Here is a 25,939-nt window from a genome sequence, read left to right as displayed (position 1 = left end):
TCCTTTTGATATATCACTGACTTAGGCTTGTTAAGATTTTGGTGAAGATTTGTGTATCTGTTCACCAGAGAAACTGGTCTGTAATTCTTCCTCTGTGATGTATTTCTCAAGGTTTGGTATCAGAGTTATGTTGGCTTTATAAAATGAGAATGTAAGCTTTACTGCTTTCTCTATTTTTAGTAAAAGCTCGAGTAGAACAGTTATTACTTTGTCTTTGAAGGTTTGGTAGAACTTGAAAATAAAACCATCTAAGCTTTTATGAATTTATTGTTATTCATTTTGTCTATACTGAATAATGTTCCATGTGCACTTGTGAAGAATGTATGCTCAGATTTTTTGGAGTGTGGTATGCTATAAATGTTTACTAAGACCATGTTTTCTAATTTCTCATGTAAGGCTATTATCTTCTTATTTACTTTCTTTCTGGGTGATCTACCCATTTGTGAAAGTGGGGGATTTAAGTTTCCAGTGATTATTTTGTTGCTAACAATGTCAGAGAGGCATATAGATATCAGATATCAAAAGAAAAAAGAAAATTCTTCCAATGAAAATGATATGCTTAGATAAAGAAACAATCTAACAAAGCACATCCTATATTTCTTATTTGGGAATGGGTTATATACTGTTTGCACAGTCCATATGACTTCTCTCTGTTCTTATGTTCATCTGCTCTTATAGGTAAATAGGTTTTGAATTTTTCACTCCAAAGGGCTTGATCATCACAGTACTCCTGCCCGTATCTCCCATAGCTAGATGTGCTGCAGTCATCTTTGCCCTTCCTTCCTTCCAGTTTTGAACCATGGTTGCCATGGTTACCTCTTCCTCTACGGACTCTTGTATTACCCAGAGATGATTTTTATTCTTGTTTCTTCTGGCACCTTTGGGGCTGTGCCAAAGGTCCAGCTTGCAAATGGCAGAGATGCAGATCTGAGACCCAGAGAGAAGGACTTAGAATGCTGATACAGGCACTAGGAAAGCCCATGCACAGCACTCTCAGGAGTGATGGCCCCTCCATGACATTCCCAGACTCACTCAACAACTACCTCCTGATTAGTTCTCATCCACATAGACTGCCATCTGCTTAAAAATAAAAACTCCACACCTTAACATCCAGAAAGTAGGAAAATGGGGAAACAAACAACATCCTGAATTCTCAGGGGACTACCACACCAGAGAGAGAACAAATATCCAGAATCCAATCACAAAGACATGCAAGAGCTTTTATTCTTAGTAGATACATATTTCAAAATTGTAATGACAAATTCCAAGAAAAGGAAGAAAACAAAGAAAATTTGATAAAAAATGTACAAGAAAACTCAGAACAGCAAATAAATGTCTGAGTAATAAAATAAGAAACAGACGATAGAAGTTAAAGATTAAATAAGAAAATAATGGTGATTCAGGCTAAAAAATATTAATAGAGGAGATAAAGAAAATTCCAGACAAAGCTATGGGAAGTTAAAATAGATAAAATGGAAGACTGAGGGCTCTCCTTGGTGGTGCAATGGGTAAAGCATTGCACTATGAAGCTCTCAAAAGCCACTGCAACATGAATTCAATTCCCAGCCAGGGAGCTGACCCACATGGTGTGGCAGACCTCCCCTGACCCGCCTGCTGCTCCCCTCAGCAGTGTGCTTTTACAATCTGCCTGCTTTGTTCCCCACTCTGTCTCTGGGGAATCTTCTCACCCACCACACATCTGGTCTGTACCTCAGTTCTGTATGTATAAATAAATAAATCTTTAAAAAAAGGAAGATTGAGTCAAGGACCTTGAAGATGATAACGCACAAAGAATTCCTGTATAAGAATACACACACACACACACACACACACACACACACACATACATATATATGATTCTATAAAGAAGGCAATAAAAAAAATAATGGTTATACCTGTAGGTGTGAGGTAGAAGGCACAAAGAACTTTTTAAGAGCAGTAACAGAAAAACATTCCTAGGAGAAGGAATTAAAATTAAAAGCTTCCATGAAGCTAAAAGAACGCATAAGTACATCATAGTTACATAAAACAAAGTTACATAAATGGAAAGAGTCCTACAGTAAGATGTAGTAGTGAAACTTTCAAGACTTCAAAATAAAGCAAGAATTTTGAGGCTTTTTAGGTAGTAGAAGTAGACAATCTATATAAAGGAGCACCAGTGAGGCTAACATCTGACTTTTCTACTGAAACATAATAGCCAAGAAGAGAATGATCAAAATACTCAGATTAGGCCCTCCCTGGTGGTGCAGCGGGTTAAAGCACAGCACTGAGAAGCTAAAGCCACTTCCACATGAGTTTGATTCCCGCCTGTCCTGGAGGTGATCACACGGCTGGCAGACCTCTCCTGACCCACCCGCTGCTCCCCTCAGCAGTGTACTTCATCGATCTGCCTGTTCTGCTCCCCACTCTGTCTCTGGTGAAGCCTCTCGCCACCCCTGAGCCTCTGGCCTGTACCCCAGTTCTGTATGTACAAATAAATAAATAAACCTTAAAAAATAATACTCAGATTAAAATCTGTCTGCTAGAGATTAAGTAATCTATCCTGAAAGGTTCTTTTTAAGATATAAAGTGTTACAAAGGCTTTATTGGAGAAGATGAAGTACTGGCAAACACTATACTCCTTTCTGCTTTGTTTAGCCAATATGGAAATTTAGTAAGTGAACAGATTAGGAAGGATGATGGTAAGATCAGGTCACTGGAATTTATTCTTTCTTCTTAAGATCAAGTAAACTATCCATATTTTTTCTACTGTGATTCTCTTGGCACAGCTCTTTATTTCTAGGCTTTTCCATATGGTTTCTATCTATGTCCCTTTAGCTTAAGAGTTGTATTGCCAGCCCTGTCATTATTAGCCTGAGATACTCCCCTCTTCCATGTTTCCTTTCATGCTATCTACAGCTTTGTAAAATTCACCTTTTAAAATTCTTCCCCAAGTACCTAACTTCACTCTACTAACTTTTGTCCTGGCTAGATTGTGATTCACACAAATGTACAAAACTGAAAGTCAGAAAATTGTCCCCTTGTCTAACAATCTTGTGTTTTACCTTACAATACTAAGTAGTTACTGAAAATGTTTTACTATGGATATATTGAGATACAAATAAATTTAATGTATAACAGCATATGATATACTGTTTTAATATTCAGTTTCAATCAGCAGTGTGTAGTGTTTGTTCTTTAATTATTTAGTTTGTACTTGCCTTTTAGTGACATCTGAGACTATGGCTCTGTATGGCTATAACTTAATTTCCTTAATTCTACTTTAACTGATAATTTTACTTTAACTGGAATGCCAATGAATAGAGTTTAAAAGTTAAGTAATGGAAGTATATACTTCTGTGAACTAAATATCTGTGCACTTCATAATTACTCAATACATGTTCCTTAACAAATGCAGTTATAATGTACACTACTACAATTTAATAAAAGTATCTAAGCTATTTTGGGAATGATCAAGATGGTTGTGGTTAAATTTTTTAGTTAATATTTACCTATTTTCAGGTAATTGTCATTTGTAATTGGCATCTACCAGTATTTATAAAATGTAAGGCAAATTGGCACAAAAATATTAAGCACAAAGCAGAGTCTACTCTTTTATTTTCTCTAGGGTTTTATTAGGAGCTCTTTGGACATTTGGATGCTCTGGTCAAACCAAATAGGTCCATTAGGGACCAAGTCCCTTGATCCATGAGTTCCTTTTAAACTCAAGTCTTTATAGTATCACTTGATTTCTCTCTTAAAGAGCTCCTAAAGAACTTCATTTCCATATATGGCAAGATTTAATGGCACTCTGCATTAGAAGTTACAGAAAAATCTAAGACTCCATGAAGATGTTCTTTTCTTACACAGGTAAATTGGAAGAACAGGAATTTTTAACAATAACAAAAGTAGCTCTAGTGTTTGAGGTGAATCCATTATTGGAATTGCTATGGATGAGAGTCATATTGTCAAGTGCATGAATGATTTCTTGTGCGAGTATAGTGTCCAGAGTAACCAACTGACTAGTAGTGGAGAGTAACTATGAAAAGAGTATTGACATGCTGGAAAGGTTTAACTGATGTTGACTTTTATCTATAGTTACATAGCAGTAGGGTGATTAGACAGTCAAATGGCTTATAATGTTTTGGAGTCAGAACTCTGTTGCCAATAATGATATATGAAAGATTCTCACTCTCTGCAATTTATTAAACAGGTTAAAAAACTGGCGATTGAAGACATCAATAAGACAGGGTTGTACTGATTTTTTTTCAAATGAAATGAAGTATAAAATATGATCTTAGGTGAAAAGGAAAGGAAATTTATTAAGTAATGGTAACATTTGCCAGATAGGAAAGTCTTATAGGTATCTGAATAGAAGTGGGAAACAAAGTCCCAAAGCTGACAAAATCATTTCCAATGTGTTATATTAAAATATGTGGAAATTTACAAACAGAATGAAAACTGCTGAGCTGTAAAATTAGTTTTTCTGCTCTCTTAAGTGCTTTACAACCTTAGAACCTTATGTGTCGATTTTGTCTTTGAACCGTAAGTGGAAGGCAAAGAGGTTGAGAGAAAAGATGATAAACGTGAATTTTTTTCTAGAGGGGGAGGTATATATGAAAGAGATCGTAAGGGGAAATGTACCCCCAAAACTACTTTTTGCATCTTGGAAACAAAAAGTGAAGAGGGCATTATTTGTTGTGATTATATATGTGAACATTTAATCAGAAGGTACACTAACCACTATTTTATTGTATACAGTTATAAAAAGTGAAGTGAATGGTTTTAATGGCTTTAAGTAATGGGAGGCTGGCTTTTACCTAAGTATTAAGAGAGATTTTGTGAACATCTGAAATATAAGAAGCAGGAAATTTAGTTTAGGGAGGGGATTCTAGCCTTTCAATATCTTTGATTGAGAAGGAAATTTATATGAATGATGGTTTAGATTTTCAAATACAGGAGCTATCTTTAGCTCTCTCTCAGCTTGATTTTGCTATTATCTGGAAACTGGACATCAATAATTTATTTATCTACACAATTTAAATATCTAGGAATGTATTTCTGGAGGATAGATTAATTCTATATGGGTCAAGAGAAAGGATTAAGTAATAATAAAAGACAAAGTGCTAATAAATTAAAATGAATGGCTATACTGAGTTTATTAAGGAAAAACTATCTTACATATGAAACTACCCATAATGTGATGCATAAAGTTATGGTTTCAGAGCATGAGTAAAGAACTAGGAATATGAATGTAGAGGAGAAATTTTGGATCTGCTTAGGGTATGAAGAAGTGGTAGGATAGGAAGTTTAAACATTATTGCCTAATGTTTACTGTGAGATATGTATTAAACTTTTCCAGATAGAAGAGCAGAGAGTGGAGAAGGTGAAACGAGAGTATGAGGTATTAAAATGAAATACTAGATAGAAAACTGCTCAGGTTGGAGGAATGAAGAGTGAGTTTATGAAGAAAGTAAAACCTGAATTTTATATTACAGAAGTTTCAGGTGATAAGCCTATGCTAGACTCTCTTCAGGCTATCAGTTCCCTCTGGAAGAGAATAAATGGAACAGATCACACTGACATTTTGTAACATGAGTCCCTAGTAAAACTACCCATACTACAACCGCTTACTGCTAGTGCAAAAGGAATGACAGTTTCACAAAAATATCTGGTTTTTAAGAACACTGATGTACCTTAATTAGTTGAATAATCAGTTGTCAGGAATGATTAATCATAGAGACACTGTATCAGTTACCAGTATGTCAAAAAATGGCACTCATCAGCTAAACAAGGGGCTTATTTTGCCTCCAACATCATCTATCATCCTGCCATGTAGCAGATTGTAGAAAGTCACACATAAAGGAAAGAAAACAGTGAATTGGAAGAGGACTTAGCATGAATTCAATGGACTTAGATTCTGGCATCAGTTTTAGCACCAAGAAAATTTATGGTTTGGGTCAAGTTACTTAAAAGGGGTTGATATTTGTTTCCTAGAAATTACAATTAGGGAAACTGTGTTCATCAATAGGTTCCAAAATTGACCTCATTAATTTTAGACAATATTACTACTGTAATTCTTTTTTATTTCTGGTTGTTTTCAGACAAATATTGCATCATTTTCCTGAATTCCCCTCTCTCAAACCCTTTTTCTTTCATGACCTGATCGTCTCTAAATTAAAACAAATACATTTTATTCACTGTTTTTTCAGCATTTTTTTGGTCCTGGTTTTGTATCTGAAGTGAGTCTAAGTTTTCAATACACTGGATTGAAGAAGACCTATGTGGTCTGTCACTCTATGGGGCTTGAAACGTAGTTGGGAAGAAGAAATTAAACAAATAGTAAAACATAACAGTTGTGGTAAGTACTACTAAGAAAGTGTTCATTGAGAGCAAATCAACTGAAATTATCAGGATAGTTTAAGTTCTATCACTAACAAAACATGAATACTGTATTAATCCTAAATAGTTATTGAGACATTTTTCTGATGTGGAAGTTTGATGTTTGCAATCAATAGTATTTTATTTTCTTGTTCATTATTCATTATGTTTTGTGTTGAGTGTTTTGTTGGGCAAACATATTACAAAAAAAAAATAAACAAAATCTAATGAATGCCTAATGTAGCCATATAATTATTCATTTATTAATAATTAAAGTAGTAATACTTTATTTTACTAAAACTTTTCATAGATGAATCATCTGAGGTTCTAAGTGTTTAAGTCACTTGCTTAAGATCAATCTGTCATTGCAGACCAATAGTATAAAGCTTGATAATCTAAATCCCAAGCCCATACTTTTTCTACTAAATTGTGTTGTTTCTCTAAGAGTAAAAGATTACAAGAGAGTAAGATAAACCCATTGTAGAGTTTTGTACAAAGTCGTTTCCACTAGATTATGACGCATGCCATAGTTTTAAACATTCTAGATCATATGTTAAGTGTCCTAAGACAGTGTTACTGAAATTATCCATGTTGAAAGATAAGCCTTTTTCTTTAATTTCCTGATTTTCATAGATTACTTTAGTACAAGGCAAAATAAAAAAACCTGGGTGTCTGGGCCCTCCCTGGTGGCGTAGTGGGTTAAAGCACTGCACTGAGAAGCTAAAGCCACTTCCGCATGAGTTCGACTCCCACCTGCCCCGGAGGTGACCACATGGTGTGGCAGACCTCTCCTGACCCACCCGCTGCTCCCCTCAGCAGTGTACTTCGTCGATCTGCCTGTTCTGCTCCCTACTCTGTCTCTGGTGAAGCCTCTTGCCACCCCTGCACCTCTGGCCTGTACCCCAGTTCTGTATGTACAAATAAATAATCTTTAAAAAAAAAAAAAACCTGGGTGTCAAATTGCTAGAGAACTTGCTAACACTCACATTTAATCTCTGTATGCAACTTGTATAGTATTATGCTGTTAATAGCTAATCTATATACCTGACATTTCTTTGGATCATTTTTTCATTGCTTCAGAAAATCCACACTTGAATAAGTTATAAATTGCTGCCTTTATGAAGTTTACTTGGTGAGTTAGAACAGTACTCAGTTAATTGTAATACAATAAACAAAGTAAATACTAGTCAAAATAAAGGAAGATTTTATAAAATGGTAAACATTTAAGTAAGTTCAAGGATGAACATATTTCCAGTGCTAGGGCTTTGTACAGGAAAATAGGGTTGATCTCTTTGCCAGATGAAGGTTTAGGCTTAGAGGGGTTTATAATTAATGACAAAGCCTGTTATTTTAACAAGTTCATATTAGAACAAATGTCTAAAGATTTGGGTTAGAATTCCTGTCATTCATGTTGACAATCTAGAATCTCATAAGTAATATCATGGCATCACATCTAGGAAGAAGCAGAGGGGGATTAAATGTAGACACATTGGTGGTGAGAAGGAGCTCCACATGAAAGCTACCAGTTTATATGTATGATATCATTTCAGAAATCACAGGCATATTAGGCCAGTCTAATGCTAAAGTGGAAATAGAAATTCATAAATAAGACTTCTATTCATTTGTAGGCATCACATCATAATTCATATTTTCACCTTTTTCTTCCTCAGTCATCACTGCCAACAAAGTCAATGGAGAAGGCAAATTACTCCTTGGTGACAGAATTTATTTTCCTGGGACTCACCAATTCCTGGAAAATTGAAGTTTTCCTTTTTGTGTTCTCCTCAATCTTATATGTCTCCTGCATAATGGGAAACTGCCTCATTATGCTCACTGTAATTTATGACCCCCACTTACACTCCCCCATGTACTTTCTGTTGGCCAACCTCTCTTTCATTGACCTTGGAGTTTCTTCTGTCACCTGTCCCAGGATGATTTATGACCTGTTCAGAAAACATAAAGTCATCTCCTTTGGTAGCTGCGTTACTCAAATTTTCTTCATCCACCTCATTGGTAGTATGGAGATGGTGCTGCTCATCATCATGGCCTTTGACAGGTATGTGGCCATATGTAAGCCTCTCCACTACCTGACCATCATGAGTCCACGGATGTGCATCTTCTTTGTTGTGGCTGCCTGGATAATAGGCATTATCCATGCAATAGTTCAATTGGTTTTTGTGATAGACTTACCCTTCTGTGGTCCCAACGTGCTGGACAGCTTTTACTGTGACCTTCCTCGGTTCATCAAACTTGCCTGCACAGACACCTACAGACTACAGTTCATGGTCACAGCAAACAGTGGATTCATCTCAGTTGGCTCCTTCATTGTATTGCTTATTTCTTATGTTGTTATCATTCTCACTGTTCAGAAGCACTCTTCAGGTGGTTCTTCCAAGGCTCTGTCCACACTTTCAGCTCACATCACGGTGGTAGTCTTGTTCTTTGGTCCACTGATATTTTTCTATACATGGCCATCTCCCTTTATATACCTTGATAAATTTCTGGCCATCTTTGATGCAATTATCACTCCTTTCCTCAATCCTATCATTTACACATTCAGGAATCAAGAAATGAAAGTGGCAATGAAGAGAGTATGTAGTCAGTTAGTGAATTTCAGGAAGATCTCTTAAGTGACACATTGTGAAGAGCCCTTGTTAATTGTTGCTGTTCATTATTATAGATATTCAAACCTAGAAACTTTTCTTTGTCATACCTTGACCTGGTTATATACACTGGTACTATTTTTTTTTTTCACTTCAGAGGGAGAGGTGCTAACTTTTGAAATGAATTTTACATATAAAGTATTTATAAAGCAAAGATTATAATAATCTTGAACCTAAATTCCTAAGGAATAATATTTTTATTATTTAAGGTTTAGAGATATGTAATAGGACAAACTTCTAAAGTCCTGGGATAAGTATCTCCTAATCCATCTTAAATACAATTTGTTTTTTTTTAGATTTATTTATTTATGCATATAGAACTGGGGTACAGGCCAGAGGTGCAGGGGCAGTGAGACGATTCACCAGAGGCAGAGTGGGGAGCAGAATAGGCAGATTGACAAAGTACACTGCTGAGGGGAGAAGCCAGCTGGTCAGGAGAGGTCTGCTGCACCATGTGGGTCACCTCCAGGGTGGGGAATCAAACACATGCTGAAGTGGCTTTAGCTTCTCAGTGCTGTGCTTTAACCCACTGTAGCCACCAGGGAGGGCCACAATTTGAATTTATATTAATTTGTCTTCATTTGCAAACACCCTGTATCACTATGATCACATGCACTGCTTTGTGGGGGAAGTGTTAAGATTTCAATGTATCTATTTGATAGACAGAAAACAACCCACAAATGTTATGGTACTAGTACCGCCATCTGAAGAACAAGAACAGTTGTAGCATAGTTACTGGCCAATTAGATTGAAAATATATTTATAATAAAAATAAAAGGAATTTTAGTGTTTTAAAGATAACTAAATTTTAAAAGCAATGAAATATGCAATGTCAACATTAAGCACAAAAGTTACTCTTGTGAATGAGAAAAGTGTCTGCTTAGGGTCTGGAAGACTACTCAGAAAGCAGAAAATAACGGTTTTTTAGTCAACAACAGAATGAATATACCAAATAACTTTGTCATGTCATCTGATAGAGAGAAAATCAGATCACAGTCTTGCTTCAATATTGTATTTGGTGTCAAAACATTCCTAAATTAAAAAATAAATAAAGCAATAATACCTTAATTGGTTCATGACAGATGAGTCAGTTAAAGAAATGTGATATGAATACACAATGGCATACACCTCAGGTAAACAAACAGTGAACTCTGGTCATTTCCCACAATACAGATGAACTGAAGGGGATTATGTTAAATGAGGTAAGTAGGAAGGGGAAAGATAAACACTGGGTGATCTATTCCTCTGTGGAATATAAACAAAAATAAGGGAACAGACAAAGTAAAACTAAAACAATGCTAGAAATCTGCAGAATTAAGACTACCAGAGATGGAACTTTGAATTGGGGAGGAAAAGGAAGAAGGGACCCAATGGAGGATAGTGGAGGAGTACAATAGTTTGGTGATGACATGATGTGGTGTGCAAACATGCATCTCAAGAGTTGAGAAACTATATCCCTAAATCTTATACAGTGTTGTAAACGTTTGTTACCTCAATAAAAAAATAATAGCATAGTAAGCATAAAACTATCAAAGATGAGCCATGGAAAGTTTGACAAAATATTCACATACATCATTACTTGTTTTAATTCACTATTTGGATATTTGTGTATTTTCTTCTTTGATTAACAATTAATGTATACTTACTTATTTTCTTGACAATAATTACTTCAAGTGTAATCTTTATCCTTTTTTTTTTTGGATTTTATTGTATGTTACTACTTTTTAATTCAGACAATAAGTAGCCTATTACCAAAAAAAAAAAAAAAACAAACCAAAAAACAAAGAAAAAACAAACAAGAAAACAAAAAAAAACTATAGCTTGACCATAGTTTAAGTGGTTAAAATTGACAAAAGATACACCGGTACAGAACTAGTTTCAATTACCAATATAATTAGAACAAACAGGGGTTTGTAGCCAAGGAGCAGCAGGCTTGGGATGGTATTATGGCTGGAATATTACTAAGGGGAGACATTAAGGGTTGGTAGAAATTTTGCTACACTGACCTAAATGGATTATAGCCAAAGGCAAACCAGAGCGATTAAACTGTAAGAATAGTAGTTTAGGAATTTTATCAGATACTAAAGGGCTTGTATGCCTTTATATGAGGGCATACAAGCATTTGTTGACTAGAGAGCTGGACTTTCATACTAATCAGAGTCACATTATCTCTTCTTGGTTTATTTTCTGCTCACCACTCCAACACAACCTGTCTTATAAACATAAGATATTGTGACTCTCTGGATGATGTGTGACTCTCTGGATGATGTATAGGACTGAACCCAGAAAGGTCTCCTTAAAATTTTTTTCAATATTCAAGTGGTGGGAAGTCCACGGGGTTACAAATGAGATAAAAAAAATGCAAAATGAAGAATAATGTAAAACATATAAACTAAAAATATAAAGGAATAAATTATGTAAGTCAAAAATTTTTTTTTAAATATTCAGGGAGGTGGGTGCAGGGCTCTACTTATCTCATCATTGCCCTTGACAAACCTCTTAAATAAGTTTCCTTGTTTAAGCAATCCAGTCAGAAAATGGGCAGAACTAAAAAAGACACTTTCCCAGGGAAGAAATGCAGATAACCAGCAAATGTATGAAAAAATGCTCCACATATCTTATAATCAGGGAAATCAAAATCAAAATCACACTGAGATACCACCTTACACCAGTGAGAATGGCCCTTATTAAAATAAAAACCTAGCAACAACAAATGCTGGTGAAGATGTTACGAAAAAGGAACTCTGCTGCACTGCTGATGAGAATGCAAAATGGTCCAACCATTATGGAAAGGCATGGCGAATCCTCAAACTACTAAAAAGTGGAGTTAGGAGTATACTGAAAGGTCACAAAAATATTAACTTGAAAGAAAAGCTGCACTCCTATATTTATTGCAGCAGCGTTTACAATAGCTAAGATATGGAAACAACCTAATACTCCAAAACAGATGACTAGATAAAGATGTGATATATATACACAGTTGAATACTGCTTGGTGATCAAAAGAGATAAACTCATTATATTTACACAATGGACTATTACACAAAAATAAAAAAGGACAAATTCATCCCATTCGCAGCAGCATGGATAGAGCTGGAAGAGAAAGAAAAAGAAAAATACTGAATGTTCTCACTTATAGAAGGAATGTAGAGAATCAAATAAAGAATCAGGAAAAAGTATAATAAAGTAAAAATCAAAATCATCAGGCAACTATCGATAAGAGACATTCTACCGGGAGAAGGAGGGAGAAGGATGAGGACAGGATTGGGAAGAGCACAAGGGACTGTAGTGATGGTGCATGGGTGAATTTGTGCTGGGAATTTCATTGTAAAAAATGAAGAATAATGTCATGAATATATTAAAAAAATAAACACACTTCTTACTTATATATATACGCACACACACAAGACAAACTCAGGCCATTTGCAGCAACATGGATGGAGCTAGAAGGAATTATGCTCAGAGAAGTAAGTCAGGAGGAAAAAGAAAAAAGAAAGTATATCAGATGGTCTCACGTACAGGAGGAATATAGGGCAACCAAGCAAGGGATAAGGAAAAAAAAAAAAAAGAGAGAGAGAGAGAGAATATTAGCAGACAAACTATAAATCAGAAACATCCACTATAAATCAGAAACATCCATCAGAGAAGGAGAGAACAAGGGATCAAAACAGGGGAGGAAGAATACAGAGACTCTGTGATATAGGTCAGGTGCATCTTGGTGGTGGAAATTTTAAAAAATTTCCTCAGAAAGTTTTCTCCTCTCACTTGAGAGGAGAAATCAAACTTGTACACAAATGAACAACATGTAAAAATAATATGAATTATAAAAATAAATTAAAAAATGTTTCCTTGCTTAATAAAACTGGTACCTACTAGTTCAGAGTAGTCTGCTTCTTTGTTTTGTGTCTCCTTGCCCTGTGAATGGGACCTGTTTGCAAACCAACATAAAAGTTCAGGATTTTCTCTACATAGAAGTAGAGAATTCTTACTAAATTTAGGCTTTACAAGCTTAGCAAGGAAGGGCTCCAGATTGAGGACTGTGCAGAATATGGCTCAGAGGATCCTGAGTAAGTTTTTGCCAATTTAGTGGTGTATAATTGAGAATTGTCATATATAATTAATTTAGCAGACTAACAAAGCTCAAGAATGCTCACAATATACCAGCCTGCTGCCATAACCACTTATACCTTAATAGTAGTGTTATTCTGAATGTAGTGAAAAATGAATATTTACTAACATGAAACATATAGACACTCTATAAACTTGTACGTAAAGATACACAAACACACAATCACATCTAAAGGTACATATACATACACTCCAAAACCGATGATTCAATCTTATTTAAAAAAAATTATCAAATGAATATCCACTACTTTACAGATTCTAAAACAAAATCTTAAAATAACTAACAATTTTAGAAGTTAAATTTCAATAGACTCATCATTTGTCAGAATTATAACTTGAATTGATTAAACACAATTTCGCATTTCTATAGTTTTAAATGCTTGTTTTATATATTTTTATCATAAAAATAGGGCAAAGACCTATAGCTATTAACAAGAAGTATTAACCAATTTTGTCAAATTATTTATTTTGATAATTGGAATTTAGACTATCATATAAAAATGCTCTGAGAATTTTTATGAGACTTTTTTTTTTCTAAAACAGATGGGCTATATAAAGGAAGGGAATATACTATTTTGGGACTATGGCAATGTAAGATTTGGAACAGCTGGTTTATACTGTTAATTTATATTTAGTCTTCTGAGAAATCTCCACACTTCTTTCCACAGGGGCTGGGCCAGTCTACATTCCCACCAACAGCATAATATGATTTCTTTTTTCTCCATACCCACTACAACACTTGCCATTTTTTTTTGTTGTTGTTGTTTGTTTGTTTGTTTTACATGTGTCATTCTCACAGGTGGTATCTCACTGTAGTTTTTAATTTGCATGTCCCTATATTAAGTGACAATAAACATTTTTCATATGCCCGTTGGCCACCTGCATGTCTCCTTTGGAGAAGTGTTTATTTAACTCTTCTGCCCACTTTTGATTGGACTGTTTTCTTTTTTCAAGTTGTATAAGCTATTTGTACACCTTCTATCTCAATTCCTTAGGAAATATATGGTGTGAAAATATTTTCTCCCATTCAGTAGTGTATTTCTTTATTTTGGTCACTGTCTCATGAATTTTACAGAAGGCTTTTAGTTTGATATAATGCCAGTTGTTTATTTTCTCCATTATTTTTCATGCTGTTGGAGGTGAATCCACAAATATGCTTTTGAGGTTTATGTCATGTATTTAGCCTATGTTTTCTTCTATGTCTTCTATGTACTTTATGGCTTCAGATTTTACGCCCAAGTATTTTATCCATTTTGATTTGATTTTTGTGTACAATATGAATTAATGGTATAGGTTCTTTCATTCCTTTACATTTGGCAGTACATTTTCCCCAGAAACAGTTACTTAAGAGGTTTTACTTGTTCCTGTGTCATAAGTAGGTGTTCACAAATGTGTGATTTTATTTCTTGGCTTTCAATGAAATTCAATTGGTCTCTGTGTGTTTGATTTTGTTCTAGTACCATGTTGTTTTAATGATTATGGTTTTGTTTTATAGTTTAAATCCTGGATGTTTTGTGCTCCATTTTCTTCCATTTTAGTCAGGAGAGTCGTCTATTCAGGTTTTGTTTTGTTTGTTTGTTTGTTTTTTGGTGCTTCCATATGAGTTTCAGTAATCTTTGTTCTATTTCTTTGAAGTATTATTGGGATTGCACTATGTCTATAAATTGGTCTTCGTAGAGTGGGCATTTTGACAAACCAAGGGCAGGGAACATTTCTTCATTTCTTTGTATCTACTTCTATTTCTTTTCTTTTTTTCTTTTCTTCTTCTTCTTTTTTTTTTTTTAAGATTTATCCATATATGCATACAGAACTGGGGTACAGACCAGAGGTGCAGGGTGGAAAGGGGCTTTACCAGAGACAGAGAGAGGAGCAGAACAGGCAGATCAGTGAAGTACACTGCTGGGGGAGCAGCAGGAAAGACAGGAGAGGTCTGTTGTGCCGTACTGGTTGGCTCGCTGGCCAGGGATTAAGCTCATGCTTTAGTAGTGTGATATCTTCATAGTGCTGAGACTTTAGCCCTGCACTACTAAGGAGGCCCCATCCTTTTACTTTCAATCTAAATTTAACTTTGGCCCTTAGGTATTTTCTAGGAGGCAACAGAAGGTTGGATTCTGGTTCCTAACTAGCTATATATACTGTTCTGTTTATTTGTGAATTAGAATCATTAATATTTAGATTGATTATTGGCATGTAAATGTTCATCACTGCCATTTTGTTCATTGCTTTTGGTTCTATTTAACTTATTATTCAGTTCTTTATAATCATTCCTTTCTCTGCTTTAGACCCTAAGGATGCTTTAATATTTCTTAGAGGTTGGGTTTAGTGGATGCAAACTGCCTAAGATTTCTTTGTCTAAGAAGATACCTGTCTTTCTCATTCAGGAAGGAGAGCCTTGCAAGATAGAATACTCTTGGCTGGCTTTTTTTTTTCTTTCTTTCTTCTTGAAGTATTGTGAGGATGTCATTCCATTCTCTTCATGCCCTTAGTGCTTCTTTAGAGAGAGCTGATGTTAGTGTAATCAGTGCTCCTTTCTGGATTATCTGTTTCTTCTACCTCATCAGCTCCATTATTTTTCTTTGTTCTAGATTGTTGGGAATTTACTACTACATGTCTTTCTGTAGTTTTCCTTTCAGATAGGTAGCTGGGTGTTCATTTGGTTCTTTTATTTTTATGTTCATTGCCTTCTTCAAGTTTGGAGGCTTTTCCTCCATTATCCTCCAATAAATTCTTAGCTCCTTCTGGGATTCCTGTGACTCATATATTTCCTTTCCTCTGGTGTGAGAGATTTTTGAAATGTTTCTTCATTCTTTTTCCATTTTTACTTTTATATCTTTCTTCTTACTTCCTTTGCATCTTTAAGATCAATGACTCATTCCCCCATTTGATATATACTATTTCCAAAGATTTCTCTTGAAATTTTCCCTTTCTCCTGCAATGTTGTCTTCTTGTTTAAAGTTGCAATTTTGATCTTCTGTGTTATGGTCCTCATACTATTAATTTCCTTTTCTAAGTTTAATTTGTGTTGTTCCTATTATTTAGCATTCTCACTCTTGCTCATCTTGAATTCCATGTCTGATAGGAGACTCTTCTATGTCTTTGTAGTTTGGTTCTGGGATATTATTTTCTCTTTGCCATGTTTTGTTCCCCTCAGGGCTTGTTTAGCTATTTATATATTTCTTTCTCTCCATTATTTGCTTTAGGTTTGTTCTTCTGCAGTTGGAGACTTTGTGATGTATGAGTCCTTGCACAGCTAATTGGGTCTTTTTGGAACTAGGGTGGTGCTACAGCTTCTCTCATCACTTCTAGTACTTGTTCTGATGGTACAGGGGAAGGGCTGGGTGTTTCAGGGCCAAGAGGCTGAGCTGCTGGGTCCTTGCCTTGCCCAGGAGTAGTGGCTCAGGGCAAGGCATGTTTCTAGTAGCCAGATGGTTGCTAAGGGTCCCAGATATTGAAGGAAGCCTTATGAGGCCCAGACTGGGGCTTGAGTATGGTTCCAAGGTGCTCAGGTGGCTAAATGTTGAATGGAGGTGTGGCTGGAGGCACATGGTAAAAGGTATGCCCTTTAAGGCTTAGAATGAAGCTTGTGTCTGCTCTTGAGCTGGAGTCTGGAATGCTTAATGGGAGTAGTGAGGCAGGTGGTTGGTGAGGATCCATGATGTAGAGCATAGCCCTGTGAGGTCAAGGCTAGGGCACAGGTCTGTTAGGAGGTACTGGTGGATGAGTCACTTTTGGGGTTTAGATGGGGACCAAAGTAAAAAGTGAGGGACCGTAAAGCACAGACTGGGGCTTGAATCTGTTCTGAAGAGATGGTAGCTGGGCCAGGAGTCAGAGCCTATACAGGGGGTTGCAGAGGATCCCTGATGTACACACAGGGAGGCCCAAACTCCACTACTACTACTTAAATGATATTAAAAATTTAATCTACTTTGGAGATGATCAAGATGATTATGGTTAATTTTTTTGAGTTAATAATTTACCAATCCATAGGTAATTCTACCTATATTTGGCAACAAACAGTATTTGTACAATAGCAAGTTCGAACAAAAATATTAAGCACAAAGTAAAGATTCTACTCTTACTCTCTCTTCTCTAGGGTTTTGCTAAGAGCTTTTTGGACATTTGGATGCTCTGGTCAAACCAAATAGGTCCCTATGGACCAAATCCCTTGGAACATGAGTTCCTTCTAAACTCAGGTCCTTGTAGTATCACCTGATTCTCTTTTAAAGAGCTCCTAATTAGCTTCATTTCCACACATGGCAAAATGTAATGGTACTCTGCATTAGAAGTTTTAGGAAAATCTAAGGCTCCATGAAGATTATCTTTTCTTTACCAGGTAAAATGGAAAAATGGGAATTTTTAACAATAAGAGAACTAGCTCTAGTGTCTGTTACTGGAATTGCTATGGTTGAGAGTCAGATTGTCAAGTGCATGAATGATTTCCTGGGCTAGTACAGTGTCCAGAGTAACCAACTGACTAGTAGTGGAAAGTAACTGTGAAAGGGTATTGACATGTTGGAGAAGGCTAACTGACTTTTACCTAGAGTTACACAGCAGTAGGGTGTGAAAAATATTAGACAGTGAAATGGCTTATGATGTTTTGGAATCAGAACTCTGTTGCCAGAGATAACTATATGAATGATTCTCACTCTGCAATTTACTAAGAAGGCAGGAAGAACTGATGACACAAGAGATCAATAAAACAGGGTACAGTAATTTTTTTCAAATTAGATGAAGTATAAAATGATGATTTTATTTGATAAGAGGTGGAAATTTATTAAGTAATGATAATATTTACAAGATGGGAGTATCTTAACTAGAAGCAGGATCCAAAGGCCCAAAGCTGTCTAAAACATTTTGAATGTAAATGTTATGTCAAAATACGTGGAAATTTTACAGATATAAAATTAATTTTTCTGCTTTCTTAAATGCTTCACCATTTTAGGATTTTATGTGTCAATTTTGTCTTTGAACCATAAATGGAACGCATAAAAGTTTAGGAAAAAGTTGATAAATGTCATTTTTTCCACAGAGGGAGAGGTATATGAGAAAGATATCCTAAGGGGAAAGCTATAGAATCAGTTACATTTTTGAATCTTGGAAACAGAAAGTGAAGAAGTCATCAATTGTTGAGATTATATATATGAAAATTTAACAGAAAGACACTAAATACTATATTGTACACAGTTATAAAAAGTGAAAGTAATGGAAGGCTAGCTTTTACCTAATTAAGTAGAAGGATTTTGTGGCCATATGAAAAATATAAGGGAGGTTCTAAACTTTCAATATCTTTCGACTGAGAAAGAAATTTATATGAATAATGGTCTAGATTTTTGAACATAGGAGATATCTTTAGATCTCTTTGCTTGATGAGTCTATTATTTGGAGACTGGACATAAACAATTCATTAATCTACAAGGATCAATTGTCTGGAATGTGTTTGTGGAGGACAGATTAATTTTATTTGGGTCAAAGAGAAATAATTAACCATAAATAAAAGACAGCTAACAGATTAAGATGAATGGTTATAGTTAATGTTTGAGAAAAAAAAACAACTTTGTCTTCTGGATAAAATCAGTCTATCAGAAAAGATAGATTTAAAATATATTGTGGTATGTTATTGTAAGCATTTGATGACTTCTAGATGAAAAACTTCACCTTAGTGTCACCATCAAGTATCCTTTTATGGCTTTTGCTCAGGATGGAAAATTGGATCTTAACAATGCATGAAGTGGATTTAAGGTTTTAATATGTGAGTTCACACATCTAAGTTCTCTTACATATGATTTTGTATATCCGTCCTTTTAGTCCATAAATGGAATATTTATTTCTCACTTAATTTTTATAAGGTTCTTTTATTCTAGATCTTATTCCTGGGTTAGCTGAAAACCACTCAGTGTTATTAGTTTCTACATATTTACCATCTTCTCCTTCTCTTTCTTTAGAATCCTTTGTCCAGTCTTTTAATTAATCTACCCTACTTACATATCAGGAATATTTTCATGCATTTTATTCATCCAATTATATCTTTTCAATTTTTGTTAGCTGTGATATTATACATACTAGATCTAGATTATGCCTATTCTTATACATACTAGATACTAGATTATGCCTATTATTATTTTAACTGCAACCTGACTTTCACATGTTGAAAGCTGCCCTTGTTACATCTAAGTTGTAATTTCCTTGTCATTAAAAACATTAACCTTTTAAATTCCAAATTTGTATTAATAGTTGATTTTACAAAAAGGAATAAACACAATCCCAGATCTCAAATACTTACATATAAAACTAGCTATAATGTGATGCTTTCAGGCCATGGAGAAAGTACTAGATATAGGAATATAGGGGAGAAAAATATAAATGAATCTGCATAGAGCAGATTTCTACCACAACAAAGTGGTAGAAAAGAGAGTTAAAACTGTATACCCCATGTTTACTGTGAGATATGGATTATAACTTTCCAGATAGAAGAGCAGAGCATGGTGATGTTGAAAATGGGAGTTGGAAAAAGAAGCCTCATATATTTAAAGGCACAGAAGATTATGAAATATGTGATCTTCTTAGATAATAAATAGTATTACTAAATCATGGGTTGCAACAAAAGATGTAGGAAAAAGTAATAAAAATAAGGTAGGAAAGAACCACACTCCAGATGGCTTTGAGTGGTCTATGTAGATTTTGCAGTTCAGATACCCCACAGAGGGAGAATTAACTGGATTTGATGACATATATTAGCTCACATTCTCAGTTCTGTAGTACATTAATGTTCTCCATTTTATAAATGGAAAAAAAATCAGGGATGAAATATATCTCACTAAATATGTGAGTAGTCCCTGCTACACCACTCTCTTAGTGCTATCAGTCCCTTTTGGAAGAGAATGAATGGGACATATCACACTGACATCTTGTATCACGAGTCCATAAGAAAACCACCCACATTACATCACAGTGTTGCTTGAACAATAAGAACAGTTTCAGAAAACTGTCAGTTTTCTCAGGACACGGGAGTACATTACTTAGTTGATAAACAGTTGATCAGGGATGTTTTGTCATGAAGGCCAAGGTAGCAGTTAGCATTTGTCAATAAATGGCACTTACCAGCTAAAAGAGGGGCTCACTTTTCCTCTAACATCTATCATCCTGCCTTTTGCAAATTTTAGCCTCAGGAAGTCACACTTAAAAGAAAGAAAGCAGGGAACTGGTAGAGGACTGAGCTTGGAATCAGTAGATTTGGGTTCTGGTACAAGGTCTTACACTAAGAAAATATGTTGTTTTGGTCAGTTATTTAAGATATTTTAATATCTTTTTCTGATATATAATGACCAGAGATTAGGGAGACTGAGTTTATTAATAGGTGCCACAAATGACCTCATTAATTTTAGCTTGTTTTACTCCTGAACTCATTTCTTTTTCTTCTGGTTTTCCTTTAGAGAGCTATTTCATTTTCCTGAATTTGTCTTACCTTTCTTTATGACACAATCAGTTTCTAAATTACAGCAAATACATTTTATTCACTGTTTCAGCAAGTATTTTTGTCCCTGTTAAATACCTGAAGTGATTCCAATTTTTTGAGACATCGGATTGAATGAGACATGTGTCTATTACTTTATGGGGCTTGAAGCCCAGTTGGGAAGAAGAAATTAGCAAATAGTATAAAAATAACATTTCTGGTAAGTATACTAAGAAAGTTTTTTGAGAGAAAATCTTTTGAAGTTATGCAATGATAGCTTAAGTCTGTCACTAACAAACATGAATACTGTATTAGCCTTAATACTTACTGAAATTATTTTCTGATGTGTAAATTTGATTTTTACAATCAATAAGTGTTTTCTTTTCTTGTTCATTATTCATGATGCTTTATATTGACTGCTGCTGTTTTGAGTGGTAATTTGAGCAAGCAAGTAATAAAGAGAAATACCCAAAATCTACTGAATGCCTAATGTAGACATATGGTTAAGATATATTAATTATTTTACAAAAACATTTCATCAATGAATAATCTCAGATTCAAAGAGTCAAAGTCACTTGCCCAAAATCAACCTGTCAGTGCTTCACTCATAGTATATGTTCTGATAATTTAATTCCCAAACCCACATTCTATTATACTATGCTATTTCTCTAAATAAGATTAAGGGTTATAAGATAGTGAAAAGTCCTTTTGTAGAATTTTCTACAAAATGATTTCCACCAGACAATGATGCCTGTCATAGTTTTAATCATTCTAGATCATGTGCTAAGTGTCCTAAGGCAGAGTTTCTGAAATCATCCATGTTGAAAGATAAGCCTTTTCCTTTAGTTTCCTGATTTTCATTACTTTAGCACAAGACAAAAATCAGAACCTGGGTATCAAACTGTAGAGAACTTGCTAACACTCACATTCAATTTTGTACCTAATTTTATGCAAAATGTTAACAGTCCACAGACCTGCACATCTCTGTGAACTTTTTTTTCCATTGATTCAGAAAACCCATATTTGAATAAGTCGTAAATGATGGCTTAAAGAAGTTTACAGTTTATGTGGTGAGTTAGAACTGTACTCAGTTAATGGTAATACACACACAAAAAAGTAAGTGCTAGTTATAATAAAGCACGATTTCACAAGCACAGTAAACATTTAATTAAGACTGAAAATAAGTATATTCACAGTGCTAGGAGCTGTGCAGTAAAATAGGATATATCTCTGTGCCAGATGAAGATTTAGGCTCTGGAGGGTTTGTATTAATGACTAAGTCTGTTATTGGGGCAAGGTAATATTTGATCAAAAGATTTGTTGTGGAGTTCATGTAACTCATGCTTAGTATTTTGTATCACATGAGAAACAAATTGGTGGTAGAGAAATAGCTCCACATAACAGCTACCAATGTTCTGTGTGAGTTCTTTTCAGAAATCATGGGCATGTTATATTAGTTTTCATCCTAAAATAGAAATAGGTTTTCATAATGTTTGATGTCTATTTACAAAACTATCCTATCATAACTGATATTTTCACTTACTATTGTTTTCAGGCAGCATTACCACAAAGTCAATGGATGGAGCAAATCACTCTTCAGTATCAGAGTTTGTGTTCCTGGGACTCACCAATTCCTGGGAGATCCAACTTCTCCTGTTTTTGTTCTCCTTAATGCTTTATGTGGCAAGCATGATGGGAAACTCCCTCATTGTGCTCACTGTGATTTCTGACCCTCACTTACATTCCCCCATGTACTTTTTGTTGGCCAACCTCTCCTTCATTGACATGGGAGTTTCTTGTGTCTCTTGTCCCAGAATGTTGTATGACCTTTTCAGAAAACACAAAGTCATCTCCTTTGGTGGCTGCATTACCCAAATATTCTTCATCCATGTCATTGGTGCTGTGGAGATGGTGTTGCTCATCGCCATGGCCTTTGACAGATATATTGCCATATGTAAACCCCTCCACTACCTGACCATTATGAGCCCCAAAATGTGCATCTTCTTTTTAGTGTCTGCCTGGATAATTGGGATTATCCACTCTATGATTCAAATGGTTTTTGTAGTAAACCTACCATTCTGTGGTCCTAATGTGCTGGACAGCTTTTACTGTGACCTTCCTCGGTTCATCAAACTTGCCTGCACAGACACCGATCAACTAGAATTTATGGTCACAGCAAACAGTGGATTCATCTCTGTTGGCTCCTTCATCATACTGCTCATTTCTTATGTTGTCATCATTCTTACTGTTCAGAAGCACTCTTCAGGTGGTTCATCCAAGGCTCTGTCCACACTTTCAGCACATATCACTGTTGTGGTCTTGTTCTTTGGCCCATTGATATTTTTCTATGCATGGCCATCTCCTTCCATACACCTAGATAAGTTTCTGGCCATCTTTGATGCTATTCTCACTCCTGTTCTTAACCCTATGATTTACACATTCAGGAATCAAGAAATGAAAGTGGCAATGAAGAGAGTATGCAGACAGCTAGTGACTGATAGGAAGATCTCTTAAAGTGACCCTTATATTGTGAAGAACCCTTGTTAATTGCTAGTATTTGTTATTAATTGCCAAACTCAGAAAGTTTTCTTTGTTCTATCTTATTTTGCTAGATACTCTGATACTATTGTTTTGTTGTTGTTCACAGGAAGAAGGAAATTCACTTTTGAAACCATAGCGTTACATATAAAGTATATATAAAGCAAAGATTATAATAATCTTGAATCTAAATTCCTAAGGAATAATATTTATATATTAGGTAATTTTAGAGATACATAAAAGGATATGCTTTCTTAATGTTATTTGAACAGGATAACATATACACACGAAACATTTCCCACCTACACCGTTGCAGTTTGACCTTTTCTTAATGGTCTTTATCTGCAAGCACCTTAATATGATCACATTCATAGGTATGTCAGAGAAATGTTAAGATTTCACTATATCTATTTGGCATACACAAATTAACTCACAAATGCAATGTTAGCAATACAAGGTCTGAGAACAAAAATGGTTGTAGCATAGCCACCTGCTATTCAGAGTATAAATATATTTATAATAAAAATAGAAGGAACTATAGCTATTAAATATATTTTAAAAAGTAATGAATTATATAATGTCATCATAAAGTGCAAAGTTGTAGTTGTGATTGAAAAATATCTCTTCATATGGAAGATTACTCAAAAGGCAGAGAATAACATTTATTACCATTAGTCAAAAACAGTATGAATCTACCTAGATATATTTGCCATGTGACAGATTTTCTGACAGAAAATCATATACTAGTCTTGCTTCAATATAGTATTTTGTGGCAAATTAAAAACAAAACTAAATTAAAAAAAATACACATCAGCACCCTAAGTTCCATATGAAAGAGGCATGGATTTAAAAGATGTGACAGTGGCCCTCCCTGGTAGCGCAGCAGGTTAAAGCACAGCACTGAGAAGCTAAAGCCACTTCCGCATGAGTTCGATCCCCGCCTGCCCCAGAGGTGACCACATGGCGTGGCAGACCTCTCCTGACCCGCCCGCTGCTCCCCTCAGCAGTGTACTTCGTCGATCTGCCTGTTCTGCTCCCCACTCTGTCTCTGGTGAAGCCTCTCGCCACCCCTGAGCCTCTGGCCTGTACCCACTTCTGTATGCACAAATAAATAAAAATCTTAAAATAATAATAATAATAATAAAAAAGATGTGACAGAAATACAAAAGTGAATACTACTCAGTCATAAAAAGATCTCTGCTCGCTATATTCCATAATATGGATAGAATTGAAAGAAATTATTCTAAATGAAATAAAGTAAGAAGGGGAGTGATAAACACTGGATGACTATTCATATGTGGAATATTAAGAAAATATGGAACAGATAAAGTTGAATGAAACAATTTAGAGATCTGTAGAATTGAGACTATGAGAGAGATGACTGAGATGGGGAAAAAAGGGGAAAAGAGGAGGGTGGAGGAATACAATGATTGGTGATGGGTATAGTGTGGAAACATACATGAGAAGAGTTGTGAAACTGTATCCTAAATCATATACAATGTTGAAAACTAATATTACCTCAATGAAAATATGAGTCTAACATAACAATATCAAAGCTGAACTGTGGGAAATTTGACAAAAAATTTACATTTATCATTTGAAGGTACATTATTTGAAAATAGATGGATTTTTATTCTTTGATAAACAATCAAGTATATACTTAAAATCACATTTTAGCTCTAATTATCTCTAGGACAATTTCAATAATCCATTTTATGACTTTTATTGCATGTAATAACTTTTTATTGTACAGACAGCTAGTAGTCTATTCCCGAAAAACTATAGACTGACAGTAGTAGTATAAGTCGTAAAAATGCTATGTTGATAAATAAAGAGACATCAGTAGAGATCTGCCCTCAATTCCCAATAGAATTAGAACAAACTGGGGGTTGCAGCCAAGGAGCAGCTGGTTGGGACTGGTACTTAGACACTAAGGGTAGGGAGAAACTTTTTCTAAGTTGATCTAAATGGATTTTTGTGAAGACAGACCAGGGTGATCAGAGAGTGAGAAAAGTATTTGAGGACTTTGATCATATATTAAAGTGTGGAGGAGGTATTTGCGGGCACATAAACATTTGTTGACCAGAGAGCAGGACTTCAGCAATCACAGTCACCTCACCTGTTCTCCATTGTATGTTTGGCCCACCACCCAACACGAGGAGTAAGGGCCTAGTTATGACTATCTAGAACTGACTGGACCAAGAAAGGGATCTTTATACACTTTCAATATTCTTGTAGGTAGGTGCAGGACTCGTCTCACCTCATCACTGCCCACAATGAGCCTCATAAATACATTTCCTTGCTTAATAAAACTAGTACCTACTAATCCAGAGTGGTCTGCCTCTTTGGTTGTTTCCTTGCCTTCTGTGATGGAGCCTGTTTTAAGCTGACCTCCAAATTCTGAAATTTTTCTACGGAGATTTAGAAGACTCTTGCTAAAATTAGGCTTTACAAGGATGGGCCCCAGGTTGAACCCTGTGTCGAATATAGGTCACAGTAAGGTTTTTGTCAACTTAATGATACGTAATTGAGAATTATCGTATATAATTACCTTAGTAGACTGACAAAGCTCATGAATGTTCACAATATATAGCCCACTGCCACAAACACCTATACTTTGAAAGTAGTCAATGTTTTTCACAATAAAGCAAAATGAACATTTGCTAGCATGATATAAATATACTGACATCCTGCAATGTTATATGTAAACACACCAACACGCACACGACCGCCATAACCAATGCTTGAATACTCAATCTTATTGAAAAATTATCAAATGAATATCCACTACATTACCAACT

At 35.2% G+C, this 25,939-nt stretch overlaps 2 protein-coding genes across 2 annotated transcripts; both read left to right on the top strand.

The window, feature by feature from the left end:
• The first annotated feature begins 8,051 nt into the window (after positions 1 to 8,051).
• LOC101619939 (olfactory receptor 4F3/4F16/4F29-like) lies at positions 8,052 to 8,990 on the top strand. Its single transcript, XM_004687594.1, has one exon. The coding sequence runs from the start codon at positions 8,052 to 8,054 to the stop codon at positions 8,988 to 8,990; it is 939 nt and encodes a 312-aa protein (XP_004687651.1).
• Positions 8,991 to 22,175: 13,185 nt separating this feature from the next.
• On the top strand, positions 22,176 to 23,114 carry LOC101626806 (olfactory receptor 4F3/4F16/4F29-like). Its single transcript, XM_004687495.1, has one exon. The coding sequence runs from the start codon at positions 22,176 to 22,178 to the stop codon at positions 23,112 to 23,114; it is 939 nt and encodes a 312-aa protein (XP_004687552.1).
• Positions 23,115 to 25,939: the final 2,825 nt, after the last annotated feature.

Source organism: Condylura cristata, unplaced genomic scaffold (assembly GCF_000260355.1).
Source record: "Condylura cristata isolate star-nosed mole 26May11 unplaced genomic scaffold, ConCri1.0 scaffold00023, whole genome shotgun sequence".
Lineage (NCBI taxonomy): Eukaryota > Metazoa > Chordata > Mammalia > Eulipotyphla > Talpidae > Condylura > Condylura cristata.
This window is presented reverse-complemented; position numbering and strand designations above follow the sequence as displayed.